This window comes from Cynara cardunculus (assembly GCF_001531365.2).
Source record: "Cynara cardunculus var. scolymus isolate 2C chromosome LG 12, CcrdV1, whole genome shotgun sequence".
NCBI classification, from domain to species: Eukaryota; Viridiplantae; Streptophyta; class Magnoliopsida; order Asterales; family Asteraceae; genus Cynara; species Cynara cardunculus.
In genome coordinates, this window is record NC_037539.1 from 37368305 (window position 1) to 37396054 (window position 27750).

The 27750-nt window shown below is 37.7% G+C and overlaps 1 protein-coding gene and 1 non-coding gene across 5 annotated transcripts; both read left to right on the top strand.

Moving 5' to 3' along the window:
- Positions 1-913: 913 nt before the first annotated feature.
- Positions 914-20747, top strand: LOC112522930 (probable ribosome-binding factor A, chloroplastic). 4 transcript variants are annotated; one of them, XM_025132280.1, is made up of 5 exons: positions 914-1334; positions 8482-8655; positions 18779-18997; positions 19853-19927; positions 20591-20747. In XM_025132280.1, exons 1-3 carry the CDS (start codon positions 963-965, stop codon positions 18920-18922), a joined length of 690 nt encoding a protein of 229 aa, XP_024988048.1. In that variant the 5' UTR covers positions 914-962; the 3' UTR covers positions 18923-18997; positions 19853-19927; positions 20591-20747. The 4 variants fall into 4 exon arrangements, with proteins under 4 accessions (XP_024988048.1, XP_024988047.1, XP_024988046.1 ...); XM_025132279.1 differs by lacking the exon at positions 20591-20747 and adding an exon at positions 20089-20107; XM_025132278.1 differs by lacking the exon at positions 20591-20747 and having other exon boundaries at positions 19853-20134.
- Positions 20748-26599: 5852 nt separating this feature from the next.
- Positions 26600-26672, top strand: TRNAE-CUC. Its single transcript has one exon. It is a non-coding gene; the product is annotated as a tRNA-Glu (tRNA).
- Positions 26673-27750: the final 1078 nt, after the last annotated feature.

The following is a 27750-nucleotide window of genomic DNA, read 5'->3' on the forward strand; positions in this document are numbered from 1 at the left end:
TTTCTTGGTCATTCTCCCATTTCATGGAAAACAAAGAAACAACAAACCGTCTCCCGTTCATCAAACTGAAGGCGAATATCGCTCCATGGCATCTCTCACATGTGAGTTGAAATGGTTGAAAGGAATGTTGTTGAGTTTGGGCGTGCATCATCCACAAGTTGTTAAAGTATTTTGTGGCAGTCAGTCGGCTCTCCATCTAGCCAAGAATCTAGTTTTCCATGAGAGAACAAAACATATTGAGGTTGACTGCCATTTTGTTCGTGATGCCATCACCGACGGTCTTATTGCTCCTTATCATGTGCCAACGACAACACAATTGGCCGACATCTTCACTAAGGCCCTTGGAAAACAACAGTTTGATACTTCTCTTTCCAACTGGGGAGGGGGGGTGTTGAAATATATAAGGAAAATATTGTGGCAATAATTAGGAATGTATTGTGACAGGAATAATATTATGGTGATTGAGTCAATCACGCTATTTAAACGTATATCCAGAAAACAAGTTGGCTTATTTTTACCAAATAATGCCTTAGCAGTTAGCATAACACCCTCAAATCGAATTTGAGTTCAACTTGGCCCATTTGTAACCCTAAGTTCGACAATATCAGGAAAACACAAAAGTGTAACTTTCAGCAATATTGGAAGACTATATTTCTTGGTATATTTATTGCACACAATATTTCATTCAATTTGTTATCATCAAACACTCGCCCCAACGATTTTTTTAGCATAGCCTAAAAACGTCAGGTAGACTAGTCGAGCTCGAATTCAACCTGGCTCGTTTGTAACCCTAATTTCGACATTATAATTGAAAAAAGCACAAAAGTGCAATTTTCATCAATCTTGGAGGACTAATGTGCAATAATACCCATAAAATTTCCGCCAAATGGATATTCTTATTGTAAAGAAAGCCTCTTCCTTCCAACCTCTTTTGCCCAGAAGTGACGGGAAGAATTCCTGTGATGCCGCAGTCTATCTTCACCACCAATCACCACCGTTCTCCGCCGACAACCACCGCAATATGCTGCTCTTTGTCGACTTTTCTACCGTCGTTACCGAGTTCGATTCGGTTCCCAGCGGCGAAATTCGGTTATGCGTTGATGTTCTCGCCATATCGGAGTACTAATGCTGCTAGAAATAGGGTGGTCATTTGTATGGCTAAGGAGAGGAGGGTGAAAATGGTGGCGAAACAGATACAGAGAGAGCTTTCTGATATGTTGCTGACGGACCAGGTTTTACAGTACGCTATCCTTCCCGAAGCGGCCCTTGGTGCTGACCGGTATCTGTCCTCTCTTACCACCATTAGTGATGTTGAAGTATCATCCGATTTACAGGTAACATCATTTCCAACGAGTGCTTCCAGGTATAATTGCCCAATTTTAACTTCATGATTGATATATTAGAACAAAGAATGTGACGACTATGTTAAACCTTACGAGACGTACTAAAAAGTGAGGTTTTCTTACACCTGAACGAATTTCAAAATTAAACATAAATTTGGAAGGATTGACCTCAACAGTAGAATTTATGGCATCTTATCTTGGAATTTATATTTTTCTCCAATTTCTGTGCAAGTACTTAAACTAATTGTTATTGTTGGTATCTCATTGGCAAATGGCTAGGTTTGTGATGCACATATACATGCTATAAGCTTCATTGCTATTATCAAATGACAACTTTATGTTTTATCAACTGTTTTTTGTCTGGCACATCTGTATTGTTGTTTTTATTAACTTACTCTTAATCTAATTGTAGTTTAAGTTTTTCTGAACTATTCTTTCTGTTGGCCAAGAGAAAAAGGAGTCTTACTTTTGCTGCTCAGTCTTGAGATCAGGCCAATTTGTGCTTCTTAAGTTTTGTGGGGCTGATTGGGCATGAGGGGAGAGAAGAGGACCATGTCAATAGTATACTCTACAAGAAGTACCACCTGCAAATGGTTAATGGTCTTAACATATTGATAGGACCTTGGCCCTTGGGCCTGTGAATGAACCAATCGTTGATACATCACCAAGGAGGCCCATTATATGGAAAGTGTATACCAGGAGAGAGAAAGGCCAGTCGTTGGAAAAAGAGTGAGCCAGCAGAATCTTTTAGAGTTGGTTATAAGGAGAGGGGTGAGGTTCAGTGGGAGGCAAACATAATAATACAGAATGGAATTCTGTTGGGATGATGTTTCTTTGAGTAGGAGTCATCGACTCTAGTATCCATTTCAATTGTAGAGCATTGGTTCACTTATCATTATCTTTCCTTAATCAAAATCGTCCTGGTTTTTGGAGTTCCATTCACTACTTCTATCAATTGGTCCGATATGCCAGATTCACCGGAGGAACAGGTGAGTGAAGTTGTTGATGCCACCAAAAACATCATTCAGGACTGTCATTTTCGAACCGAACCAAACCAACCAACATGCATACGTACCGTACCGACTTTGTTTCATAATTAATAATTAATTTTTTAAATGTTTTAATTATACTTCTTAGTCATTAATGAATACTTAATCTAAATTATCTAATCAACTAACCTAAATCGAATATCAATTCTTTTTCTTACCCAGTTACACTCTCCACTCTCCGTTGATTCTTACCCCAACATCTTATATATAATTAGGCTTGGCAACAACTTAAATATGCAATAGTGTTCATTTGTGTTTCTTATACTTATGGCTGTACACACATGATTTCAATTTTCACCCAAATATCATATGTTGGCTTGATGGGTACTAGGAACTGAACAGAGTTCCCATAACTGGTTTGGTTCATGGTGTTTGTATATTATGATTCATAGGCTAAAAAATAAATTTCCTGCTATTTGATTCGTGTTACTTGTATGTTAAGATTCATAGGCAAACAAAGCTTCTATCAGTAATTTATAGCCGAAGACATATCGTTTCAATCTTTTCTATTTGTCGTTTTTTCCTTTTGCAATGTTGGTACCTATGCTGTTAATATCAGTGCAATAGCGGTTGTTGGTCCTACACAAAATTAAGGTGGTAAAATATCAGTGGTAAATTGTGGTTCCGAGAACAGCAGTGCAATTTGCCACTATTTCACCGATATTTGCAGTTGGGGTCTTTTTGAATCTGATGCTTACATTTTGGTCTTGTTTGGGCTTTTATTTTGACTTGGGCCGTTATTTTATATTTGGTCTTGTTTTATTTAATAGTTTAAAAACTGTGTGAATTAAACAAAGAGAACTTCGAGAATCTGCTCAATATTTATTAAAAGAACATCAGCTTTAAATTGACAATATGAGCTGAATTCAAGAGTTGGAGATTTCTGCATGATTTCGCAGTGAAACCAGTTCACTTGAAGATCAAGTGTTCATATCCAATTAATTGCTTTCATAGATTTTTTTTGCTCACTGGGTTTTTGGGCTTCACTTGAAGTTGTTTCTACCAGGTTTGGGCTTAGGTTTATTGGTTAGATTAGTAATTTAGTAGTATTCTTTTCCAAGTTTAAGATAAGCATAAAGTAGATAAGCATGTGGGAATTAGAGTCCTCTCTCATGTATAGTTTCCTTTTTTCGAGGTTTTATTCATCCTATTTAAACTCATGTGCTTCTATGGAATAAAATCAGATGATTGAGTATATTCATACATTTTTTTTAGAAAACAATACTACTTAGTCCGGTTTGAACTTGTTCTTGTGAGCGGGGGTTCATTTGCAAGTTTGAGAGATTGTCTTTGTGGGTGGTGCGTCCAGTAAACAAAGTCAATTGGTCTCGTTATCCCGATTGTGTTCTTGGTGGTTCGACCAGTAGAGATCTGGAGGTTTTCAATTGTGTGTGTTAAGTTTCCATACGCATCAAAACTTTAAATCATTTAATCCATTCTTTAACGGTCGACGAATTAGATTAGACTTTATTAGGTTTTCAATTTTCTTTCAACATCATCGTCCTCACTCCTTGCTCTACGTTTCGACCTCGATACGCCCAACCTCCTCCTCAACAGTCCACAGTCGATTGCCTCCTCCGTCTTCTTCTTTGACAGTCTTACCGTATGCATACATATATATTTTTTATATACATATATATAATTCTAATAATTATTATATGAACCGCTATTTTGTATTTTGACTACTGTAACATCATAGGTTGGCACAAAACCATTATCAAATGTACCAACCGAAAAAAGTTGATTCCAACTAAGTTTGAATCAAGTCAAGTTGGTTAAACGGAATAGGATTTTTCATACCAATGATGGTTGGTACATGGTATTAGAGAAAAATCATGATATCTTACGGTGTTCACCTTTAACATCAATAAGTGATAGAGTGGATGAGGGTAGGGTAAACATGCTATCGGAGAACCTTTTCAGTGAACATTGGGCCACTTCATGGTGACGATGCTGAATGATTTGGCCAGAATATTGGATAGGCTTTAACAACAACCACCACCTATCATTCCGGATGATGTATTAACCGAGTATAAGATGTCAGTCAAGAAGTTGGAGTACATTCAATGAAACTGAAACATAAGGAGTTAATGGCAATGTTTAAGCGGATGAAATATTTACGGTTAGTAATGTAGGGGGATGTTGAAACCATAGATGAAGATGCAAAAGTTTTCGCGGTAGAATTGACAGAGGGATAAGAGGAAATCACATTAGAATGTAGTGCGATAGGGTTATTCGCGTGGGACGAGGAATGTAACATCTTGAGACCCACCTTCGACTTGAAGGAACGGTACAAGGGATTCCGGTTAAGTTTTGGTTGACAATGGTGCCAGTCATACTTTTCTATCTCCACAAGTAGCAATAGCATTGGAACTTAAGACGGAAGATGTTAAGTACGTGGGGGTTCAGTTAGGGATGGTTACCGGGTGACGACGGCTGGAAAATGTGATGAGGGAACTCTATTTAGGCAAATTCACCACTCTATTTGACACTTATTTACTGGAATTGGGGAACCTTGATATGATTTAGGGGGTGAAATGTTTACAAAAGTTCGGTAAAGGGACTTTCGATTGGGAAAAAAGTTGACCAGCTTCAATTGGGCGGATAGTGAAAGAATCGGATTGCAAGATAATGAAGTACCGGCCAGACAACAAGGCAAGAGAAACATATTACAAGGAATCGTATTGAAACAACGATTGATGGAACTCAATTTATTGAACAATTAACATGAAAGGGAATCACAATGGATTTAGCGAGTTTGCTGAGGTTTTTAAAGAGGTGTCTGGACTACATTTTAATAGAGATGTAGCGCTTGCCATAGAACTCTATAAGGATGTTAGACTCGTAAGTGTGTGCCTTTACCATTACCCTTATCGTCAGAAATATGAATAAAGAAGTAGGTTCAGGAAATGGTACAACATGGGCTCATCAGACATAGTTCAAGCACTTTTTCAAGTTTGAAATTCTCGTTAAGGATGGGTCATGGCGAATTTGTGTTGATTATAGGAAGCTGAAAGAATCTGACGGGTGTCGAGTCCGGCAAATAATAAAGTTTAGAATTGATGCCTATTACCTCTAAAACACAATAACTTGTGATAGTGGTAAGTAGGGTCGTCTTCTCAGGGACTCGGTGTTAACCGTCAGCCTAAGACGTAATCACGTGCAAATTCATCAAAAACAATATATATAAAAGGGGGGTATACTTTGATGAGTATAACTAGTTCACGTGAGTCTAAGACGTATTCCTAATGATGAGTATAACTAGTTCTTTATCAAATCGTGTATCATTGACTTGTATAAAAACATTTTCTCAATTGATTTTAGACCGGCCGTGAGTGTCGACACGTGCCGAACACTCTGCTTGTCCTTATGATTAAACTAGCATGAGGAGCTCGGTGGATTAGTTCCTAATTGATTAGGTTGATTCTAATCACGGACGTAGAATTCAACCTATTAAGCAATAAACAAGCACCAATCCTAACTAATGAATGGAAGCCCGAACATTTAAGCTAGATTACACAATCCTATAATGCAAATCAATTGATTTGGTGGTTTATTGATGCATTACTTGCTACCAAATTGAAATTAAGAACAATTACGGGTTCCTAATCACAACTAGCAATTCATATTTAGGTTATAGGATTCAAGAGATCCTTCTAAAAACCAAAAACCCAAAAATGAAGAACACTTTTGACCAAGGAGTGCGTAAATAAAATTCAATTGAAATTCGAACATAAACCAAGTCTCAACAAGATTCAAAGCAAATTAGCTATAATCCCATCACTAGAAATAGAAACTTAGCTACTCATAATCATATTTTGAAACATAAATTGAACTTACAAATGGTAGAAATCAGTAAATGACGAAGAACCTAGTAACATTCGCCAAAATCGACTCCAATCTCCCTGATTCTGAAAATCGGCTTTGGATGCTCTCTCCTTCCACTTCCAATCAATCGATTCAGAAAATTGGTTCCTCTTCCCTAATCGACGGTTTTAGAACTGATTTTTATACCTCCTCTCATGAAACCGTTCGAACAGACATGGCCACTTGATTTTTGACGCCCGCGACTTGGGTGAGGCTAAACCTGCTAGAAAACTCGCCGGACGCATTTTTGAAGAAGAGAAACAGAGGCTAACGCGGGTACGGGAGCGAGTTTTACTCACTGGAAGTCGCAATGGATGGGAAGGCCGTGAAGATCTGGATGAGCGATGGACGGGGTTCTTTTTTCTTCTCAGTCGGTCCTTTTCTGGGCTGCAATTATCAGATTATATCATGCTGGGCTGTTGTTCTTGGCCTCAATTCTTTTCTCACTTTTTTTTTTCTTTCTACGTCAGCTGCAAATGGGCCTGGAAGACACAATCTTTTGTTTTCTATGCTTTGCTTGACCTATTGGTGGCTGCACATGATGAGATCAACAAAAAAAAATAATTAAATTGTCTTTCTTTTTCTCTTATATGGCTGCTAACTAAGATGCAAATCAAAATAAAGGATTTTGTTTCTTTTCGTTTTATTTTCTCATATTAAATTGTTCCAAACGACTAAATATCAACTCAATTTAATATGGGTATTTTAACTCCAATCGGTACTAACTTTAGGGTAGATTTGATGTAAAAGTTGTATAAAATTGGTACTAATCAGTGCCCGATAAATATCTTATTTCAAGGCACTGTTGGACGAATTAAATGACTCAAACTACTTTTCTAAGATGGATTTTTAGGCGGGATGCCACCAGATTAGAGTGAGGGACAACGATGTGCCCAGAACAGTGTTTCAAATGCACGAGGGTTACTACATGTTCGTGGTGATGCCCTTCAGGTTGACAGACCTCCAAATTTTCGGTCCACCATGAATCAGGTTACCTCAAGAGATTCGTATTAGTTTTTTTTTATCACATTCTACGTTATAGTAGAGGCTGGCTAGAAGATATCGAGCACTTGAGTACGGTGTTGGGGTACTGCAAAGACACCAATTTGTCGTCAATAAGAGGAAATGTCTTTGGTAGTATGCAAGTGGAATACTTGGGTCACATATTTTGGATCAAGGAGTAGCCATGGACCTGGCGAAAATGAAGAGTATCTTGGAGTGGCGAATTTGTAGGCCCTTCTAAAAATTGTGATACATACTAAATTTCAAGTGTTTAGTGTTACACTTGGGTAGAATGAATCACTCTTCCAAACTATATGCAATTAGACAGATAGGATGTTTAATGTTCCTTCTTTTATATGTTTAGTTTTCTTCTAAATGGTCCTGATTGGTGGGAAACGTCTTGTTATCTACATATGTGCTTCCTATCTTACAAGGCATGTGTAGTGAAAATATGTGTTCCCTAGTTGGTTTTATGGAAGACAACTGAAGACCATGTGTTACATGTGAAGAAATGTTTAAATTTGTTTGATTAATCTTTATGTAGTGGTAATAGAATTCTCTGGGAGTGTTTACTTAATTTATCTAAATTTATTCTCGTAGACTATCAATATGTTAATACTCCCTTCGTCCCAAAGTAAATGTCTACAATGTAAATGTCACACAGTTTTATAAATGTGTAATCATTACACTTTTTGCTTAATGAATGTCATTTTTCTTAGCCGGTTGATTATATTAGTTAGAGATAATTACGATTATATTAGTTAGAGATAATTACGATTATATTAGTTAGAGATAATTACGGATTTGATTTATATTTATCATTAATTATAGCCGATAGGGTTTCTTTGTACATACCCTATATATAGGGATTTTCTGTTAATGATGAAGGTATCGAGTTTTGCAAACTTTCAATTTTAACCCCTAATAATAGAAATAAAGTTTCTCCATCATAATTAAGGGTAAATGGGAAAGTAGACACTTATTTTAGGACAAGCTAAAAAAGAAATGTGGACACTTATTTTGGGACAGAGAGAGTAGTCCGTACACTTTAATTTAGTTGATGGATTTACTACCTTTCAATATTCAATAATAAAATAGAGCTTCATGCTATATACAATTGCTTAATTATGAAGAGATGCATTTACGATGTGATGTTGGTTTTAGTAATTTTGTTATTTATGTCGGGGCACTTATCTCTTCCTCGCCCTTCTCTTTTATAGGTGGTTAAGGTATATGTATCTGTTTTTGGTGATGAACGAGGAAAGGAGGTAGCCATTTCTGGGCTGAAGTCAAAAGCAAAATATGTCCGTAGCCAGTTGGGCAAGCGTATGAAACTACGATTGACTCCTGAGGTACGGTTTATCGAAGATGAATCGTTAGAGAGAGGCAGCAGGGTAAGAAGTTATCGCATATTGAAAAATTTACATATATGTTGTTGAAACAAATATCCTTTATGCTTTCTAGACAACTTTGACATGACTATAGCGTCCTTGACCCAAATATCTTTCTAATTAATTTGATTTTATTAGCGTAGTTTTTTCTTTCTCTTTTGGTAACTGTGGGTGTCTGGGCCAACATGCGCACATCTCTACTAATCCCGTGGGGCTCTGAAGATGACAACTAGAAAAATCCGAGTGGCCCGGAGGAGACTCGTGTGGTGATCTATGAGGAGGATCCCCAATGCCTAGCCTTTGTTTGCCGGTTGAGCTGGCGTCATTGTTTTATACTACAACATAGGTTTTCATTGTTGTCACCTATGTTTCTGTATTTTATATCTTCATAGGTACATTATGTCAATAAGGTTTTGATGTAATAACTTGCTACGGTGAATGAAGGCGGCTTGTGGACCAAGTCACAAGTCATGTGACATAGTATTGTTTTTACACTACAAGGAGGGTTAATAAGGAGGACCAGAATTTCGTCTTGGTATCAAATGATTATGCTCATCATGTTGTCCCCTCATGATTTTCCAATAACCCTTGGAATAAGACTATAATATTTGATATTTAGGTGGAGAACCGCTATTAATATACCGATAACGAGGCCTATAGTCTTGCAACAATAGCAACTTCAGTCCTACTCACATAGAACTAAGACTACCTGTTCGAACATTCTTGTGGTGGCATTGACTACAGAGAGCTACATAAAAACCACCCGTGAATGCAAGGCGTAGTCGTGGGGTCCTTGGGGTATGACACAGACCCATGGAGTCGATAGTAGGGCGAGGGGCATAAATGTGGCAAGTGGTTTTTATTGGGGGGGGGACTTATGGCAGGCTCGTGACAGAGCGGTGGGAGAGAGATGCATGGGGTACCTACAACGACATTTGTGGCAAATTAGGCAATAGATGCTGGGAAATGCAAGCTTAGGTGGATCCAGAAAACTGGTGGCATGGGACGATACAATCTTGTGTAGACTTTGACATCTAAATATCGTTCACTAACCTCCTCCATCATAGAATCTAGATACAATTCTCCGGTACTTGCAATAGTTTGTTTTCTAGATTGTATGATAAAGGATCTTAGAGAACAAATGTTCAGATCTTAGGAGTATAAAACATTTATAATATATTGGAACAATCTTGTGGTGGCATGGGACTATGATGGGTAACATAAAATCCTTGAATGCAATGGGGTGTTGTGGGGTCCGCGGTGGTGGATAGAGATGATGGGGTACCGACGATGACAGTTGTGGTGGAAGATTAGGCAAATAGATGTTGGGCAATGTATGGTGGATCCAGAAAAACGGTGGCATGGGACCATACAATCTTGTGTGGACTTCGACATTTGAATATCGATCCCTAACATCCTTCGTCATACAATTTAGATACAATTCCTTGGTACTTGTAATTGTTTGTTTTCCGGACTCCTCACCTATAACGGCTAGAGGATAGTTCTTGATGATCTTTGAAATACCCTCGCTCATGCTTTTCAAAGGTTATTGAGGCTGGAAAGCATGATCGAGGGTATTTCAGAGATCATCAAGAGTTGTCCTCTAGCCGTTAAAAGTGAGTCTGGAAACAAACTATTACACATACTGTAGAGTTGTATCTATATTGTATGATGAAGGATCTTAGAGAACAAATATTTATATCTTAGGAGTATAAAAAATTACACTATGCCAGAACAATCTTATGATGGCAGGGGACCACAAAGGGCTACAGAAAAGCCTTCATCAAATGCAACGGAGAGCCTTGCGGTCCAGGGTGGTGGTGAGAGATGCTGGGGTACCGGCAACGACAGTTGTTGTGGAAAATTAGGCAATAGATGCTGGGAAATGCAAGTTTAGTTGGACAGAAACTGGTGGCATGGGACCATACAATCTTGTGTAGACTTTGACATCTAAATATTGTTCTCTAACATCCTTCATCGTACAATCTAGATACAATTCTCCGGTACCTGTAATAGTTTGTTTTCCGGATTCCTCACCTATAACTGCTAAAGGTTAGCTCTTGATGATCTTTGAAATACCCTCGCTTATGCTTTGCAAAGATCATTGAGGTTTGGAAAGCATGATCAAGGGTATTTCAAAGTTCATCAATAGCTATCCTCTAGCCGTTGAAAACAAATTATTAAAGGTACTATAGAGTTGTATCTAGATTGTATGATGAAGGATCTTAGAGAACAAACATTTAGATCTTAGGACCATAAAAAGTTTACACTATGCTGGAGCAATCTTGTAGTGGCATGGGACCATGGAGGGCTACATAAAAACCCTCCATGAATGCAAGGGGTAGCATGGGGTACGGGGGTGTGACAGGTATTCTTGTTCATGGAGTCGACAGCAGAGCTAGGGCAGGAATGTGGCGAAGGGTTTTTATAGTGGGACTTATGGCAGGTCCATATAGGGCCCAATTGTATATGTGGGTTTAATGTTGGGCAGTTGCTGGTTTGATCTTGGTCTCAATGAGGTAAGTTATCGAATTGCATGTGTGGGTTAACTAGTCCAAAATTTGGTGGGCTTAATGGAAGTGTTATGCAGTTATGCCTAATTTTGGCAGGTTTACTGATGGCAAGGCTAGTACTTGGGGTAATCCTTAGCCAAACTGATAGGACTGATGAGGCTATTCTTGGGCCGATAGAAGGTATAGGTTTGGAACGATAGGTGATGGGCTCGAAATATTGAAACCGAAGGCGAGTTTTTACTTTTTAGAGATTGATTAGTGGAGAAGCCGAGATTGGTAGACGAAGACGATTGATTGACGGTGGAGGGCATTTTTAACGAGGCTTAGAGACATTCTGGCTGATAACTATTGAATTGATGGGGGATAACATGAGGAAATATTGGAAAGAAAGCAAATCATGATGAAGGTTAGGGCCGCAATGAAAAACAGTGGATGCTGACTGAATACATCGGAACCATTCAGACTCGTACACCAGCCATTTCCAGGTTAACACCTTCAGGGCTAGGTGGCTCGGTGGTAGAGGAGTAATGTTAGACCGAAGTTAGTGCACAGTTTTGGTATTTGCATTTCCGTAGGGAGTTGTATAAATAGAATAGGAGGCTATTTGATTTGCATGCATATTTTCATATCTCAGTAAAGTCGATTGAGTGAGCGTCATGGAGAGTTGGCCTATCACTTGAATAGAGGCTGTTTACTTGTTCATAACTTCGTTTATTTGTTAGTTTGTTTAATTTGGTGTTCATTATCAATGTCTTTGTCCCAACTTCTATTAGTGGCCTTGGATAAACTAAATAAAGGCTGAATCGAGTGAGTTTCACCCAAGTACTAGAATAGTAGTTTAAAGATTATTAAAAGGTGTAACACTGGTGGGAGGGTAATACAGTAAGATCCAAGAGGTTAATGTAATCCATCAGAATGTCATAGTTTATAAATCAGCTTAGATAAAACGATGTGCACTATGGGCAGTTGCCAAGTATATGATCATTGTCCTTCAAGTTAAAAAGGCTAAATGGAGCTGACATGGGTATGGAAAGTTTTGAAGTTTTCTTTGTTTTGATTTTTGTTCTTGTTGTAGATTACTCTAGTGAAACTCAAATGCTAAGTTGCATGTCTGGTAACATGAGTAGATGTTATTAAAATAAGAATGTCAAAAGATGGTAGGGTGTCACCTATTGGGGTGTAATTGAAATGTTTCCACTACATCTCAGGAGTAGTCAAAGGGAGGCGTAGGTGCCTGCGGAGCCCCCGCATTAGGTGCGGGATCCGCGGGATCTCCAATAACTCGATAATTTCCACAAGCACAAATTTCACTTTTGATAGGCCCAAAATTTCTTTCACGGAATAATCCATCTTGAAATGATGCCAGTGTCCCTTCAAAAAGTTTGGTAAAGGCTGAATTATGCATGGGGGAAGTCTAACGGTTAAGTTTCTTAGGGGGGGGGGTCTTAGAAGAAGAAGAATGATTGGTGGGTGAGAAGTTGGTATTAAGTTCTGGCTACAATTACATTAAAGTCAAATCAATAAAAGATGGTAAGACATTCAAAAAGAACAGTGTAGCTAGAAAAGGACATCTGATAGTTCATTTTTTAACATATGATTCTGGAAGTAAAGACTTAAAAATGAAAAACTTCCACCGACCATTCAGTAGAATTTTTTTTCCCAGATTAGCAATAAATGTTTGATATGCACGAAGAAAGATATCTCTTATAGAAACGATACAACACCTTGGTCCATGGAAATCGAAATATATCTATGTGCATATGGTATTTTTGGTCAGTAGAATTGGCTGGGCACCTCAGTAGGGGTTGAGTGATTCTTCTTTGATGGCAGTGAGAATCTGAAGGGTATAAAAAGAATTAGAAATGAAGGTCATGTTTTTTTAATACATCTAGTTCTATATTACACCAACCCTATTTACTAAAGGGTTTTGAATTGTGAATCATATGATTTTCTTAACAATCATGACAACTATTCCAGGTAGGCAATAGAATCCTACCTTCATTCACTTTTTGTTAGGTTCAGTCTTCTAGAATTTGAGGTCTTCAGAAAGAGAACAATGTGGGTCAATTGTTTGTCCAATTTATTTTAAATCTTCCAAGAAGAACACCAACAAGCCTTTCTATTCCAAAATAGTTGGGTAGGCTAAAGATTGAAACGAATTGGTATCAGAAACTGCCGCTACCGCTACCACCACCGCTGTCATCGGCACCAACACCAACTGTGGTAACCTGTTTGACGCCTAATGCCCATGGTATGTCGTTCAACCACTGGTTAGAAGAGGTTAGTAGGACTTCAAGGTTGGATACATGTCTTCACGAAATTAAGAAGAATGTAAAGCTCCTGCCAATTGACGATAATGTGTTCCATCAGGTAGTAGTTTATCACTTGTTGCACTCATTTTGGGGAAGTGTCAATAGGAGTGGAATTGGGTTTGCAATCCACTATATGAGCCCGGGATAGAATGGTAGTGGCATAATTTTCTTTTGAAAGAACAGGCCGCCGTCTTTATGTTTAACTTGGATCCCAAGGAAAAGATTAAGGGTACCTAAATCTGACATAGCAAACTCACGAGATAAAAGAGCAATGATATTAGTGAGAAGCTGGTCATTAGGCCGTGAGTACGATGTCAACATACAACAGTAAATAGGCGATGTTATGTCCCTTTTTGTAGACAAATAGGGAAGTGTCACTAACGGTACTCCGAAAACCACACTTAGTAATGTAGGTAGCAAATCTGTCATACCATGCCCTAGGGGCCTGTTTAAGCCCATAAAGAGACTTGCGTAACGTGCATACATTATTAGGATGAGTGGTATCGGTAAATCCCGGAGGTTGAAACATATATACTGTTTCATTTAAGTCCCCGTGAAGAAATACATTTTTAACGTCGAGTTAGTGAATTGACCAACCCCAGGAGACAGCTAGACTGAACACCGTTTGATTGTGGTCGGTTTGACTACGGGACTAAACGTTTCATCACAGTCGATTCCAACCTGTTGACATTTCCTGTTAACAACTAACCGGGCCTTGTATCACTGTAAGGTGCCATTTGCGTTAAAACTTGTGAGGAAACAACCATATGCACCGAATAATGTTTGCATCATAGGGGGCCGAGGTACCAAGTCCCACGTTTGATTGTCCATTAGAGCTCGATATTCTTCGGTCATGGAGTCTTGCCAATGTGGATCGGAAAGGGCTTTGATGTGGGAAGTTGGTATGGGAGATATTGTAGTTGCGGCAGTAGTTTGTAGGTTAACAGGAGTTTGGGATCTGGATGCTCGGGAGCGGGTTATAATGGGGTGGGTTGATGCGGGTGGTGGTGGCGGCGGGGGAGGTGGTGGAGGCTGTGGTGTTGGGTTTGTAGTAGGTGAGGAGGGGGGGGGGGGGTTATGCTGACCCGTGGTTGTGTATTTTGGCAGTGGTAGGTATGGATAAGAGGGGGCTGTTGAAGAATGGTAGACGGGGAAGTGTTTTGGGCAGAAGAGTTTTGGGTAGTTGGCAGGGGAGTAGGTTGTAAAGTGGCTAGTGGGTCAAAGATTATAGGAGATGGGTCAGACTCGAGGAATGAGTAGTCTAAGGTTGCAGTGGGATGATCTTCAGAAAATGGAAAAGATGTCTCGTCAAAAGTGACGTGACGAGAGAGGACCTTGCCGGAAGAAAGGTCAAGGCATCGATACCCGCAAAAATTGGCGGGGTACCTAAGATACAATGAGTGGACCGGTGTTCCAACTTGTTTTTCCATGTCGCGGTTGTGTTAGGATAACACGCACACCCGAAAACCCGTAGGTGGTCATAGGAAGGTTGTCGATGATAAAGAGCAGTCATAGGGGTGGTGAATTTTAAGAGTTTGGTGGGGAGAATGTTGTGGAGATAACACGCGGTATGTAATGCTTCAACCCAGAAATGGGGTGGGAGAGATGCGTGTGTGAGAAGAGTGAGTATGATCTCGTTAAGTCTACGAATCATACGCTCGGATTTCCCATTTTGTTGGGAAGTGTGAGGGCAAGAGAAGCGGAAGAGTAGACCGTTTGTTTCAGCAAAAGATTTGAAATTTTGGTTATCGAATTTACCCCCTAAGTTACATTCAAAAGCTTTAATTGTGAGATTGAATTGAGTTTGGATGTATTTATGAAACTGAGAGAATTTGGAAAATGTTTCAGACTTGAATTTTATTGGAAAAACCCAAGTATATTGTGTGAAATAGTCTATTAAAACCATGTAATATTTATAACCTGTGTTTTGCTGGGGATAGGAGATGTCTTATTCACCAAACTAAGCATACCAGCCCCTTTCCTGCTATGAGTAAACAACTCTGCTGCAGAAAAAGGTTTTTTGGGGGAAGAGAGAGGGAAGAAGCTGCAGCGGCACTAGTTTTGTCCAGATCAAACTCTCCCCAAAGCAGGTAGGTGAGAAGGGCTCGAGAAATCCCGGGAAAATGAAAAATTCAAATCCTAGGAATCGAATCAGGGGTAGGAGATTCCACCYGTAACCTATCGGGAGAGCTACCCTCATTCTATCTCGTGGAAAGTCTTTCACTCGTGGACTAGGGTAGCTTCCTTCCTTTGGTCACAATGAACAATATCAAATGGTAAAACAGTAGTAGAATTAGAATCAGAAAAAGGTAATCATTTGTGCTTTGAAAGCTGACAAGAATTGCAAACCAAAGATCTACTACGTTTAAGACATGGAATAATATTATTCAAACTAAGAAAATCCAAACAGGAAGACCGGGATGTCCCAATCGATCATGCCAAACATCTCGAGCACTGGAGGTGAAAAAAGTGGAGTTGGTGACAGGATAGGTGAGAGGATATAGACGACTCGAGCTATTGTGGCGAGACAGCATCTGACCACTCTAGTAATTCTTCAACCCATTGGGATCAAATTCAATGGAAACATCATTATTAACAGAAAGTTTATGAACAAGAATGAGATTTTTAATGATGTTGGGTGTGTAAAGAATGTTGTTTAGGTGTAGGTTACGTGTGGTTGTTGGAATGGTGGAGGAACCCGATCCACGAACCGGCATAGGAGCACCATTACCAACAAATATTGAGCCAATGGGACAATTTAACAAGGGTTTAGAAATCTTACCTTGGTCGCCCGTGAGATGGTCTGTTGCACCCGAATCCATGTACCATTGATCATCAACCGGGTCCATGGTCATTGTCTGAAGTGCTTCGCCAAGCTGAGTTGGCTCAACGGGGTTAAAGGCGGTGAGATTTGGGCCAGGAGGTCTTGGCCTGACTTGCGATGTGCAGGTGGGCCGTGAGGTGTGGGCCAGGCTGGCATAGGAGATCCAGCCTAAGGAGAGGCCCATCCAGAGTTGGTGGGATACGGACATAGGGGTGGGCTCCAATAGGCCCAATTGGGCAACCGATTAGGCTGAGAGTTCCATGGCGACTGAGTCAACTGAGGCTGGCCTGAACCACGCCTAAGGCTTGTTGAAGAGGAACCGCTAGAACCGCTAGAGGAGTTATTGGGCCGCCTATGTCAGGGTCTGTTATTGGGGCGTCTTCTGTTGACATAGTTTGAAGGATCATGTGGTGGTTCTGAGGAAACAACAGCCATAGCAATCTGTGTAGACATGGTTTCCCGGGTATTTTGTCGGTGATGTTCCAACTCGAGCATACTACATGCAATCTCCCACGTGGGAAGACTTTGATTGATATACGAGGCCGCGGTGTCGTATTTTGCCGGAAGTCCTCTAACAATTTGAAGAACGAGCCTCTGATCATTAACCGGACAATCCACGTCATTGAGTTGACTGTCGAGTTCCTTGAGTTTTTGGCAGTAAGCTTCAAGAGACAGCATGGATTTTAATGTGAGGTTATTGAATTCATGCTCTAGGGCCGCCGCCCTAGAGCCCTTGTTGTTGAGGAAATTGGCTTTGATTTGAGACCAGGCTTCGTGGGCAGTTGACTCGGTTACCAAGACACGAACCAGTAAATCATCGGACAACGTCCCGTAAATCCATTGCAATACAATCGCATCAGTTTCAGTCCATGCTTCACGCTATGCATCAGTTTTGGCCGGAGGCGTCCTGTCAATGTGTGAGATGACTTTGTATCCCTTGGCATGTAGTTGAAATAATTTGACCCACGAAGAGTATGAGACCTTCGTACCGTCAAGCACCCGGACCTTGTGTTGAATGTTGGTCGCGGTGTAAATGGTGTAAAGGATCTTGGTGAGATTTTCAGGCTTGTCAGCCATGGATAGCAACTGGAAGGTGATGGCAGAGAAGAAATCAAACCGTGGTTTGATCTTCGGTGATTTGAGAAGAACGAGAGCTAGGGTATCGAGCCTAGCTCTGATAAACACATGCATTTGTTAAAATGCATTTCCCCAAAGATCCTCTTTATTCACAAACATTCGAATATAAATACAAAGGAGAAGCTACAAAATAGGAACTGATCTCCACTCATTTAGGGGGGATCATTTACCAAATAACAACCTAAAATAGATAAGACTAATTCTAAAAATGATACAGCTAATTTACAGCTAATAATGTGAACTTCCACACCCAAATCACGGACATATCATCTTAGACGATCCTTCGTTCATTCTATTTTATCCGACAAGCAGCATTGTGGTTTGTTGTTTGGTTGATTTATTTAGTCCAAAGCTTTCGTCTCTTACAAATGGGAAGATGGTTGTCGCACTCCCTGATATTAAGGTGTTACAGGGCCTTCTCCGGCCTTTACACTATTGGACTGATGTAGATTCACTTTTCAAATATCTAGAATCGTTCTACACCATATCAATGCAGGAAATACGGGAAGCTTGCTTTGAATACTTGAGCCTTGGAGTGGTTATATATGGTGTTGGACTACGATTTCTTTTGGGGTCAGCACATCACCATACTATTGACTTGTTCCACAGTGGGTCTTGCAACCATTTTTTTCAGGATAAGATAATGGGACACCTAATCGGTCTGGTTCAAGTAGATCAATCCACTGTTTCTGTCAAGGGAACTGGTGGGAAGCTTGATGATGTTCTCGAGTTAAGTTGCCACTCTGTGCCTTGGACTTCGAGAAGTTTGACTTCAGCGGCTGCTGGTTGGGGAGATGTTGTAACCAGACTGCCACAACCTCTGTTTTTTTCTACCCACCTTGAGGACAAGGTGGTTCTTTGGGGGCGGATAATGTCATGCATCGATCTATAGGCCCAACCCAAATATGGGCTATATATTCTAGAAGGGTATAGAAGGGGTAATTTGGTAATTCTAAATAAATTGATAGTATAAGTAGGAGTGTGGTGGGGAAAATAGGATATCCATGAAATATTGTGTGTGTGTGTTTTCTTAGGAGAGCTGTGGCCTCTCGAATAGCCAGAAACTGTTCCTTTTATGGTTAATTGATTTATCCAACAATTGTCCTTATCAATCACTCTATTTCAATTGTTTGATCGGCCCAGTTCATAACATTATGTTATGTAGAGATGAATCCCTCCTAGGGGTCCTAAATTTAATAGTATAAATGGTTTCATATTAAACATCATGGAATTTCTTCGTTCCTTTGTTTCACGTTCTACTGTGTTCATGTGATCAGATTTTGGATCTCTTTTTCGTTTTATAATGTTCAGCCCACATGCTAATTGATATTTATTTTTAGGTGATTGCTATATTAGATAAGATTAAGAGTGAGAAGACTATTCAAGATCCAAAAGTTGACCAAGATGAGTCATCCGATCCAAATGACGACAATGAAGAATGGGAGGATGATGATCCCGAAGATGACATCATCTACGTGAAGTAGTTGCTGTTACATGATCTTTTGCTTGTTGCTTCAGAGCTATGATTGTTCTACTTTTGCATGCTTCCTCTCGTGCAGGTCAGTCGACAAATTCTGAACGTGTGCAATGCATTTATGTGTAAACTGGTCTGTTTTACTTGTACATGAAAATTAAAAATCGATCATCATATTTGGAGGATCTTATTCTTTTCTGTGGTAGCACAAAATATTTATTGTAATATAAAATAATAAAAATTTAGTATAAAATAGAATTTTATTATAGCTACAATACAATACAAAACACTGCAAAACCAATTCCAATTTCAATGATTTACGGTTGTGGTTTTTGTGGTCCACCATTATTAACCACAAACTCAAATTAAGCTTCTACATATGCTCCTGTAGCCTTCCAGTTTTTCATCAAAGATTCCCAGTGGTAGCACCTTTAAGGGTTGTAAATTTTGGAATACATTAGTGGTAGCCTGTGCTACCACCAATTCACATGTTAGATCTGCTTTTGATATCCAAATGTCTTCAATTTCGAACCGCTAAAGAAAAAAGGGTAATACAAATAAAGAAGGATACAAGAAATAAATAGGGAGTCAAATGGTTTTTCTGGATCGTCTGAAAGTGGATCCATCCTAAATAAGCTCAGAATTCAACGGCAATTTGATTTCTGTAGCATCTTCAGCTCTATTTTTGATCTTAGATTTCAAGTCAAGCCTGTAAACATTTCTTATAGCATAAAAAGTAGACAAAGTCGTGGACGATTTGTGATCATTCGCTACAATCATCCAAGAGAACGTCAGATGCCTATGCTGCATAAAATAACCGTCAATGTCTCTTGCGATAACTTGATTCAACACATTCTTTATCACCTTCTGGTCTGTTTTGAAGTATTTCTTACTATGGCCTGATAACAACTGATGAGTCTGCTTTTACTTGTTCATGCAGTGTTGAGGCAGTGAAATTTACTTATCCAACACATTCTTTATCACCTTCAGTGGCAGCTCATGTTTCTTTTTTCAGGTAAGTTTTAAGATTGCATGTCTTAAAGAGTAGATAGACACTCTGCAATTCTATGTTAATAAGTATTTAGAAAGAAGAGGGTGGGAATATAGTAGTGATTGATATTCTCTTCCCTTATGACATAACATACATTGTGATTGATTCTATTTTATCATTTTTAGGTCATTCAACTTCAATATATGACACCCTGAAAAATACTTACCTTCATCAAAAGAGGCAACCTCTGAATCGTTCCATTAGGTTGTGGTTTGTTTATCTCTTAATAGTTTCATTAAGAGGCAACCTCTGAATCGTTAAGATGTGATTTTTGTTTGGCAAAAAAAAGGTCCGTCTCTTAATGGTTATATAACCCTCTGAATGGTTCTTGGTATATTTCAAGGATCAGAACAGAATTACATTGTTTCAGATAACACAATCCACCGAAAAGGGTTAACCAACCATTATCAAAGAACACAATCTACCAAAAAGGGTTAACCAACCAAAATGCTAGTGAAACACAACCGAGAGTTGTCCTTTGCAAGTCCTTAAATTGTGGATCTTTCTTTTCGCATTTGATACATGTGACCGTTTTTTCCAATCCCTGAAAGTCTAACACCTTTTTTTCTTTCGTTTATTCTTGGGCCTCCCTGTCTGTTTGTGATGTACCGGTGTAACGATGGGCAGCTTGATTTGGGCCACATATCCATGCAGTGAGTGGAGTAATCTTGAAACTATAGTCTTTAGACTACCTTCCAGTTCCATGTATGAAGCTGGTAGCATTTATACACCCACATGGCAAGCTTACATTTCCTTCATGTTCTGCCATGTACCATATTGTAGCAACCGCATGTTTACAAGGAATCCTTCTAATTCCCCATTTCCTACAAGAACAACTCTTGTTCTCAACATCTACAACACATTTTGTTGGGCAACTTTAGTTTGAATGGCCTTAAACACTATAAAACACGAAGGATCAAAGGTAACATTCTCAACTACTTGCGGTCCAAAAATTCAGTAAAAGTAAGAAATGCAAGGAATCGCAAAAAAGTGGTTTTGTGGCATTGTCGTGTGATTGTTTGGTCCTTTTGTAAAAGAACTGTAGGTTTGGCAATAAAGGTAAATGTGTTTGGGCCATTTTGGATCATTACCCCCCTTCACAAGCATTTTTAAATATAAGAGCATCTCCACTCCAATAGCTTTTTTATATTGGCTCTTTAACTATTGTAAGGAGTTAAATATGGAAAAATCTCACTTAATATAATCCATTTAAAATATGTGAATTGCATATTTTGCGGAAATGATAAGAGTTACATGTTTTGAGTGGGTATCATTTAATGTCAAGTCATCTAATTTAGACCGTAATGCATTGGATTCATAGGCATGTGACTCAATCTTTTTGTTAAGTGAAAAGTTTTGATGTTCACTTGAAGACCATTCCTTGAGTAAGCTATGTGGTGGTCTCGGTATTGCGGGGAGGAACTTATATGACTTGGACTTCGAGACTGTAGGTACTGTGGAAAGGAACCTGTGTAGAGATGGACTTTGGGACCTTTTGGTATTGCGTAGAGGGACCTATATCGGGTCGGACTCCGGGACCGTGTGTATTGCGAAGGTGATCTCTTGTTGAGTAGGACCTGAGACTCTGAGTATTATGGTGATGAATTCATGAAGAGTTTGGCATCGAAACCCTTGTTTTAAGGCTATGACTTAGTATATTTGACACTAAGTCATTAGAGGCATTTTGGGGATGAACTTGTATGGAGTCGGGTTCTAGGACCATGTGTAGGTGTAACTCTATTGTGTAAGTAGGGACTAAGGTTAAGGGTATTGCGGAGAGGAACTTGTGTGGGGTCGGACTCTGGAACCTTAGGTATTGCGGTGAAAATTTGAGAGGGGTTATCAGGTCATGACCTTAGGGTGCTACCTTATAACGTTGATGAATGACTTACTTAGTGTTTCTCCCCAATTAATGGAAGCGGGTCTCCCTTGTTACCGAAAGGTGTTGTTTTGGGTATTAAGTATTATCTGTGTTTTTTGTGACGTTTTGAGGATGGAGTGTTATCTATGATTTGTGGTTTTGGATATTGAACTTTATTCATGTTTTTGGGTGTTTTTGAATAATAGAGTTTTATCCATGTTTTCAGTGTTTGATATTAAACTTTATTCACGTTTTGGATGAGTATTTTGGGTTTGGTTTCATGTTAAATGGGTGTTTTAGTCACCGAGTTTTCATCACCAAAATAATGGGTTTTGGGAAAGATGTTACTTCTATATTAAATATATTTCATTTTGTAAATGGTGGTTTAAATAGCATTCTTTCAGTTTTTAACAGTTTATATTAACGATGAAAATTGTTTAAACTCACTAGGCAAGAAGCCCAACTCTTTTTATTTGTCGGCATGTGCATCAGGTCCTCCTTATTTAATGGTACTAGCGACATTGTGATGAGTTGAGTGCTAATTAGATGCACGACAAAGAGTTAGCTATTTGGGGGCGTTTTCCATAATTTGGAGATAGCAAATGTTATTGGGTTTTAGTAACACTCGTTCCTAACCTAGACTTTTGTGAATGATTTGGTTTATTAATTGTTGATGATAAATCTTAGATTGTCATCATAGGTAATCAAGTATTGACTTTTAGAGAGGAATTTATTTTGTATCTGATGTTTATCGGAAAATTTTAAATCAGTCGCTCTTTTCCAGATTTTTGGGTGTTACAGAACATCCTGTACACATATCTAACATACATCTCAAGGTTTCAAGAGGGAAGGAATCGATATTTTCTTTAATTCACAAAAGTCGGAACGTTCTATTATCTTGTAGTTCACAATTTCCATGGACCTCGTAGCTTCTGTCTTTTTCTTCTTAAGGTATGTATATGTCTAGCAAATAGGATTCCTTCTTTTTGAAGTACATTCTTATCGAGGTCTAAAATCCTAAGATCTAAAATTAAATTCTTAACAACCCGGAGACATGGTTTACTATCGATGTTGTGAACCAACTCTGGTAACGGGCTTGGATTTGTTAACACCCCGTGTGAACCTGTAGACACGATAACTTTTTGGGCAAATGTTGCAGAGATGATGGTGTTTTTCTTGTGAAATTTTGTAGCAATTTAGTCGTGTACTTGGAGAAGGAGATATGAAGGTGGGCAAATATCGTCGCTTGATGGTGTTTTTCGACGAACAAAATCATCTAGAAATAAAGGTTCGATGTATGCACAATGTGAACATGTTACCAGTGTTGTAAAATATTCTTTGCATAGATGGCAGAATGGCAGTTATGATCTCATACATTGGTGTCATCAGTTAATATTTTTTTACAGATTTGTTAAAGATAATTATAGAGTGTTAAAAGATAATTATGAAAGTAATGGATGTCATTTATGAGATAATTATGGAAGTAATCGGTTAAAATAGTTATTAATTAGAATTACTTTCTTAAAGAATCTTGTAAGAACCTCATTTTCCATTCTTAAAAGAAACAGTAAAACTCTTGATACTTAAAAGGCTAAAAGTTAACGTCCATTAGAGGAAGAGACTGATTCCAGACGTTTTTTCAAATCATGATGATTAAACTGTAATATTAAACTGTAAGGACCAAATATGAGGAAAATGAAAAATCACCGATACAAAAGAAATGTAAGTTACGCTAAAGCTTTATTAGTAAAAATTATTTTTGAAGTCGAAGAAATTGTATTTACCCTACCTATAAATACGTAGGGGCGTTTGGTTCACAGGTTCCGAAAAAATCTGATAGAATTGGAATGTTGAATTTTATTGACCAAATTGCATTTCCTCGTTTTATTCATTCTTTTTCACGAAAGAAATTTTCAAAATCTTACAAATTCCAAAAAAAAAAAAAAAGTTAACATTCTTTATCAACTACATGGTATTTTGATATGGAATGCTTTATTTTCATAATACCAAGTATGTCATTAACCCCATATACCATAATCTCATAAAACCCGATATAACCATCTTCGACCACCTCTGACCACTGTCGATCTGAATCACGGCCGACCACCGCCATCTCAACCGCCGTCGACCTCCACTGATCTGAACCACCGCCGACTACAATCGATCTGAACCATTGTCGGCCACCGTTGATTTAAACCGCCGCTAACCACCACCGATCTAAACCACTACCGATCTAAACCATCGTCGGCCACCACTGATCTGAACCACTGTCGATCTGAACCACCACCGATCATCACCATCTGAACCGCTGTGGACCACCACTAATCTGAACCACTATCGACCAACGTCATCTGAACCACCGCCGACCATCGACGACTACCACCGATCTGAATCACCCCCGATCACCAAAAATCTGAACAACCACCGATCTGAACCACCGTTGGCCACTGTTGATCTGAACCACCTCTAACCACCATCATTTGAACCACCACAGACCACCACCTAGCTGAACTAATGTCGACTATTGGCATCTGAACCACCGCAGACCACCACTGGCCACCGTCAATCTAAACCACCCCCGATCTGAACCACCATCGATCTGAACAACCACTGCGCACCACCACTTGAACCACTGCGGACCACCACCGATCTAAACCACTGTCGATCCCCTCCATCTGAACCACCGCATACCACCACCGATCTAAAGAATCTGAACCACCATGGACTACCACCGATCTAAACCACCGCCGACGGTTCAGATCGACCATCGCCGATCTGTATCACCATCGACTAACACCGAATTAGCTATTTTACATAATAAAAAATTAGCTATTTTCTGACAAATTTTATATCGATTTAGTAACGTCGTTTGATTTATGATTATATTTAGATTGTGTATTTTATATTATTTTACACATTAAATAATTATTTTATTAAAGTATTTTTAGTTTTAGAAAAATTTAAAATTTTCAAAAAAGGGTATTTTTGTTATTTACCAATATTTCATTCTAATTCCAAAGCTACATTATGTGAACCAAACAGACAAATTTCGTTTCTTTAAAAGATTCCATTTCAATGTTTGCCAACCAAACAATCAAATCTGACAACATTCCATGCAATTCGTTCAAAGTCAAATTCCTTTAACAAATTTCATTTCATCCAAAAACATTTTGTGAACCAAACACCACCTTATGTTATTGTTTGCACCTTGGGGATTCGACCAGCAAGTATAATATTTTTGGATGTTTAACTATTTTGTTTGTTTTAAAAAACTTTCATTCAGACATTTTGTTTTTTCCAATTTTTAGAATGTACTTATTTCTGATTGTCCTTTTATCTAGTAAGAGGTAAACCAACATCTTATTTGTCTTTTATTGTTCTCCAAACTCTCAAGAATTGTGTTTCTCAATCGAGTAACCTTAATCGATCACCTCTGTTAATCAATCCTTACCAAAATTGATCCTCACCTCCCTTAATTAATGTATTTTAATACGATTTAAATATGTTAAATATCGTTAATGACATATTTTCGTTTAAGAATAAGCTAATTATATAATTTAGATGTAAATTTCGTAGTAATGATGAATAAATATGTGAAATTGTATAAATTTATCTATAAATTCAACACTGTAATTTTCTAAAAGGTAAAATAGATAATTTAAACAAATTCAGACATTTATCAGTTCACAAAAACAGTCTTATTAATTCAAATTTTAGACTTAACACCACCTCTTATTAATTAAAAGTGCAATAAAACTTAAGAATTTAACAACTTTTAGAAAACAAATCCCACCTAATACTCAAAATTTTGTCGTAAAATTGTAATTTATTCGTGTCTTTAGAAATATATTCCACCAACCGATTCAAAATGATGTATAATAGGGACAGGGTGGGTAAAAAGGTTACCTTTTTCAAAACTAAACTCAATTATGTGCAACGCTATACGATAAGGTGAATGATCATGTGAGAAAAAGAGTCAAAATGGGAAGTAAAAGAAGGGATTTGGATCCTTGATCACCTTTAATATCAAACCAATCCATGAATTGTTTTTGATACGGAGATTAATCTGGTGCATCTCGGTGAATCTCATTCTAATGTGCATCCAAGGGTGGAGACCCCTTCTTACGTTTCTCACTTTAACTCTTCTTTTCATCGGAACTCAACCCTAGTCATGGGAATGAGACCCGCTCCATTGGTGAACCCGGTGTACCTTTCCCGACGGGTATGGAAATTCCTCGCAAAACCGGGGACCGGGACAGGTAACATGGTCCCCATCCTGTTCCGTCCCCAAATATTAAATATAGTTATTATTAAATATAATATCTATAAAAAAAAAAGATTTAATATTTTTTAGATTTAAAAATAGTATTTTGACATTATTCTTATATACATTTTTTTTCGAGTTGTCTTACTTTCTTTTAGATAAAAGAAGTTGAAAGACAAAAAGTGTTTGATCAAACAGTTACGTATGATATTGTCATTTTGTTCACATATGAATATTTGATACTCTATAGATTTTTTTTCATTCATTCTCATCCAATCAAAAAACATTATCATCCAAGACCTATTTGTATTTGTAATTTTGAAAATATGTAAGATTTAAACATAGATCATTATCGATCCAGTGTGGTATTTAACACATTTGATTTAAAATATTTTATATTTACGGGGGAGAAAATCGTATATATTGTCACATGCATACTTTTTGCTATACGTTTTAATATTATATATATATATATATATATATATTTAATGATTGGAAGATATACCACGAATCCGTTGTAGTCTAGTTGGTCAGGATACTCGGCTCTCACCCGAGAGACCCGGGTTCAAGTCCCGGCAACGGAATTTCTTTTTCCAATTTTTACAAAATATTTAAATGTAACTTTTTTTTATTAGTTTGAAATTAATTATTTATGATTATACGAATAATTTTGTTTTAGTTAAATATTATTAGAAGAGTACTCGTATAATATTTTTTGTCTTTTTCGATGTCATAATACGATTTTATGTATTTTTAAGAAAGCAATAATGATTGTATTTTGAAATAAAATATAAATTTCAAAATATCATAAAATTTTGAAGAAAAAAAAATATCAATGTTAATATCGAAACAATCATTTAAAAGTTATCATTTTTCATGTAATTTGTTTATTTTTATTATAATTTAATTTAAATTGAATAATAAAATAATTTATTTTTGGTTTAATAATATAATATTTTATAAAGATAATAATTAAGTATTCTTTTAAAACTCAATAATTATCTTAATTATATTTTAGATTTTTTATATTTAAAATAAGATGTCTATCATATATTTGATTATGTTTATCTGCAGTTAGTTACACGAATTTAGATTTGGAGCTTTAATAAGTTGTACTTACGCACAACTTACTTGTAATCTTGAGTTTTAAGTAACATACGTTAATAAACAGTACTTTATGCATAAAAAGTGGTTTTTTAAGAGTTTTTGTCAAATGTTTTATAATATAGTACAGATAGGTTCAATAATGAAGTAATTTATATTTGGTTTAATAATATAATTTTTTATAAAGATAATAATTAATTATTTTGTTAAAACTCGATAATTATCCTAATTATATTTTAGATTTTTTATATTTTAAAATAAGATTTTTATCTTCTATTTGATTATGTTTTTCCACAGTTAGTTACACGAATTCAAACATGGAGCTTTATCACGTACAATTTACTTGTAATATTGAATTTTAAGTAATATGCATTAATAAACAGTACTTCATGCATAGAAAATGGTTTTTAAGAGTTTTTGTCAAATGCTTTATATATAACTAGAAGCGTACTCGCGCAATGCAGCGAGATATATCATGATTTTAATATTTCATTTTCTTCTTTATCTCAGTCGATATTATAATATGGCTTTATGTGATTTTGAGAAAGCGATAATGTT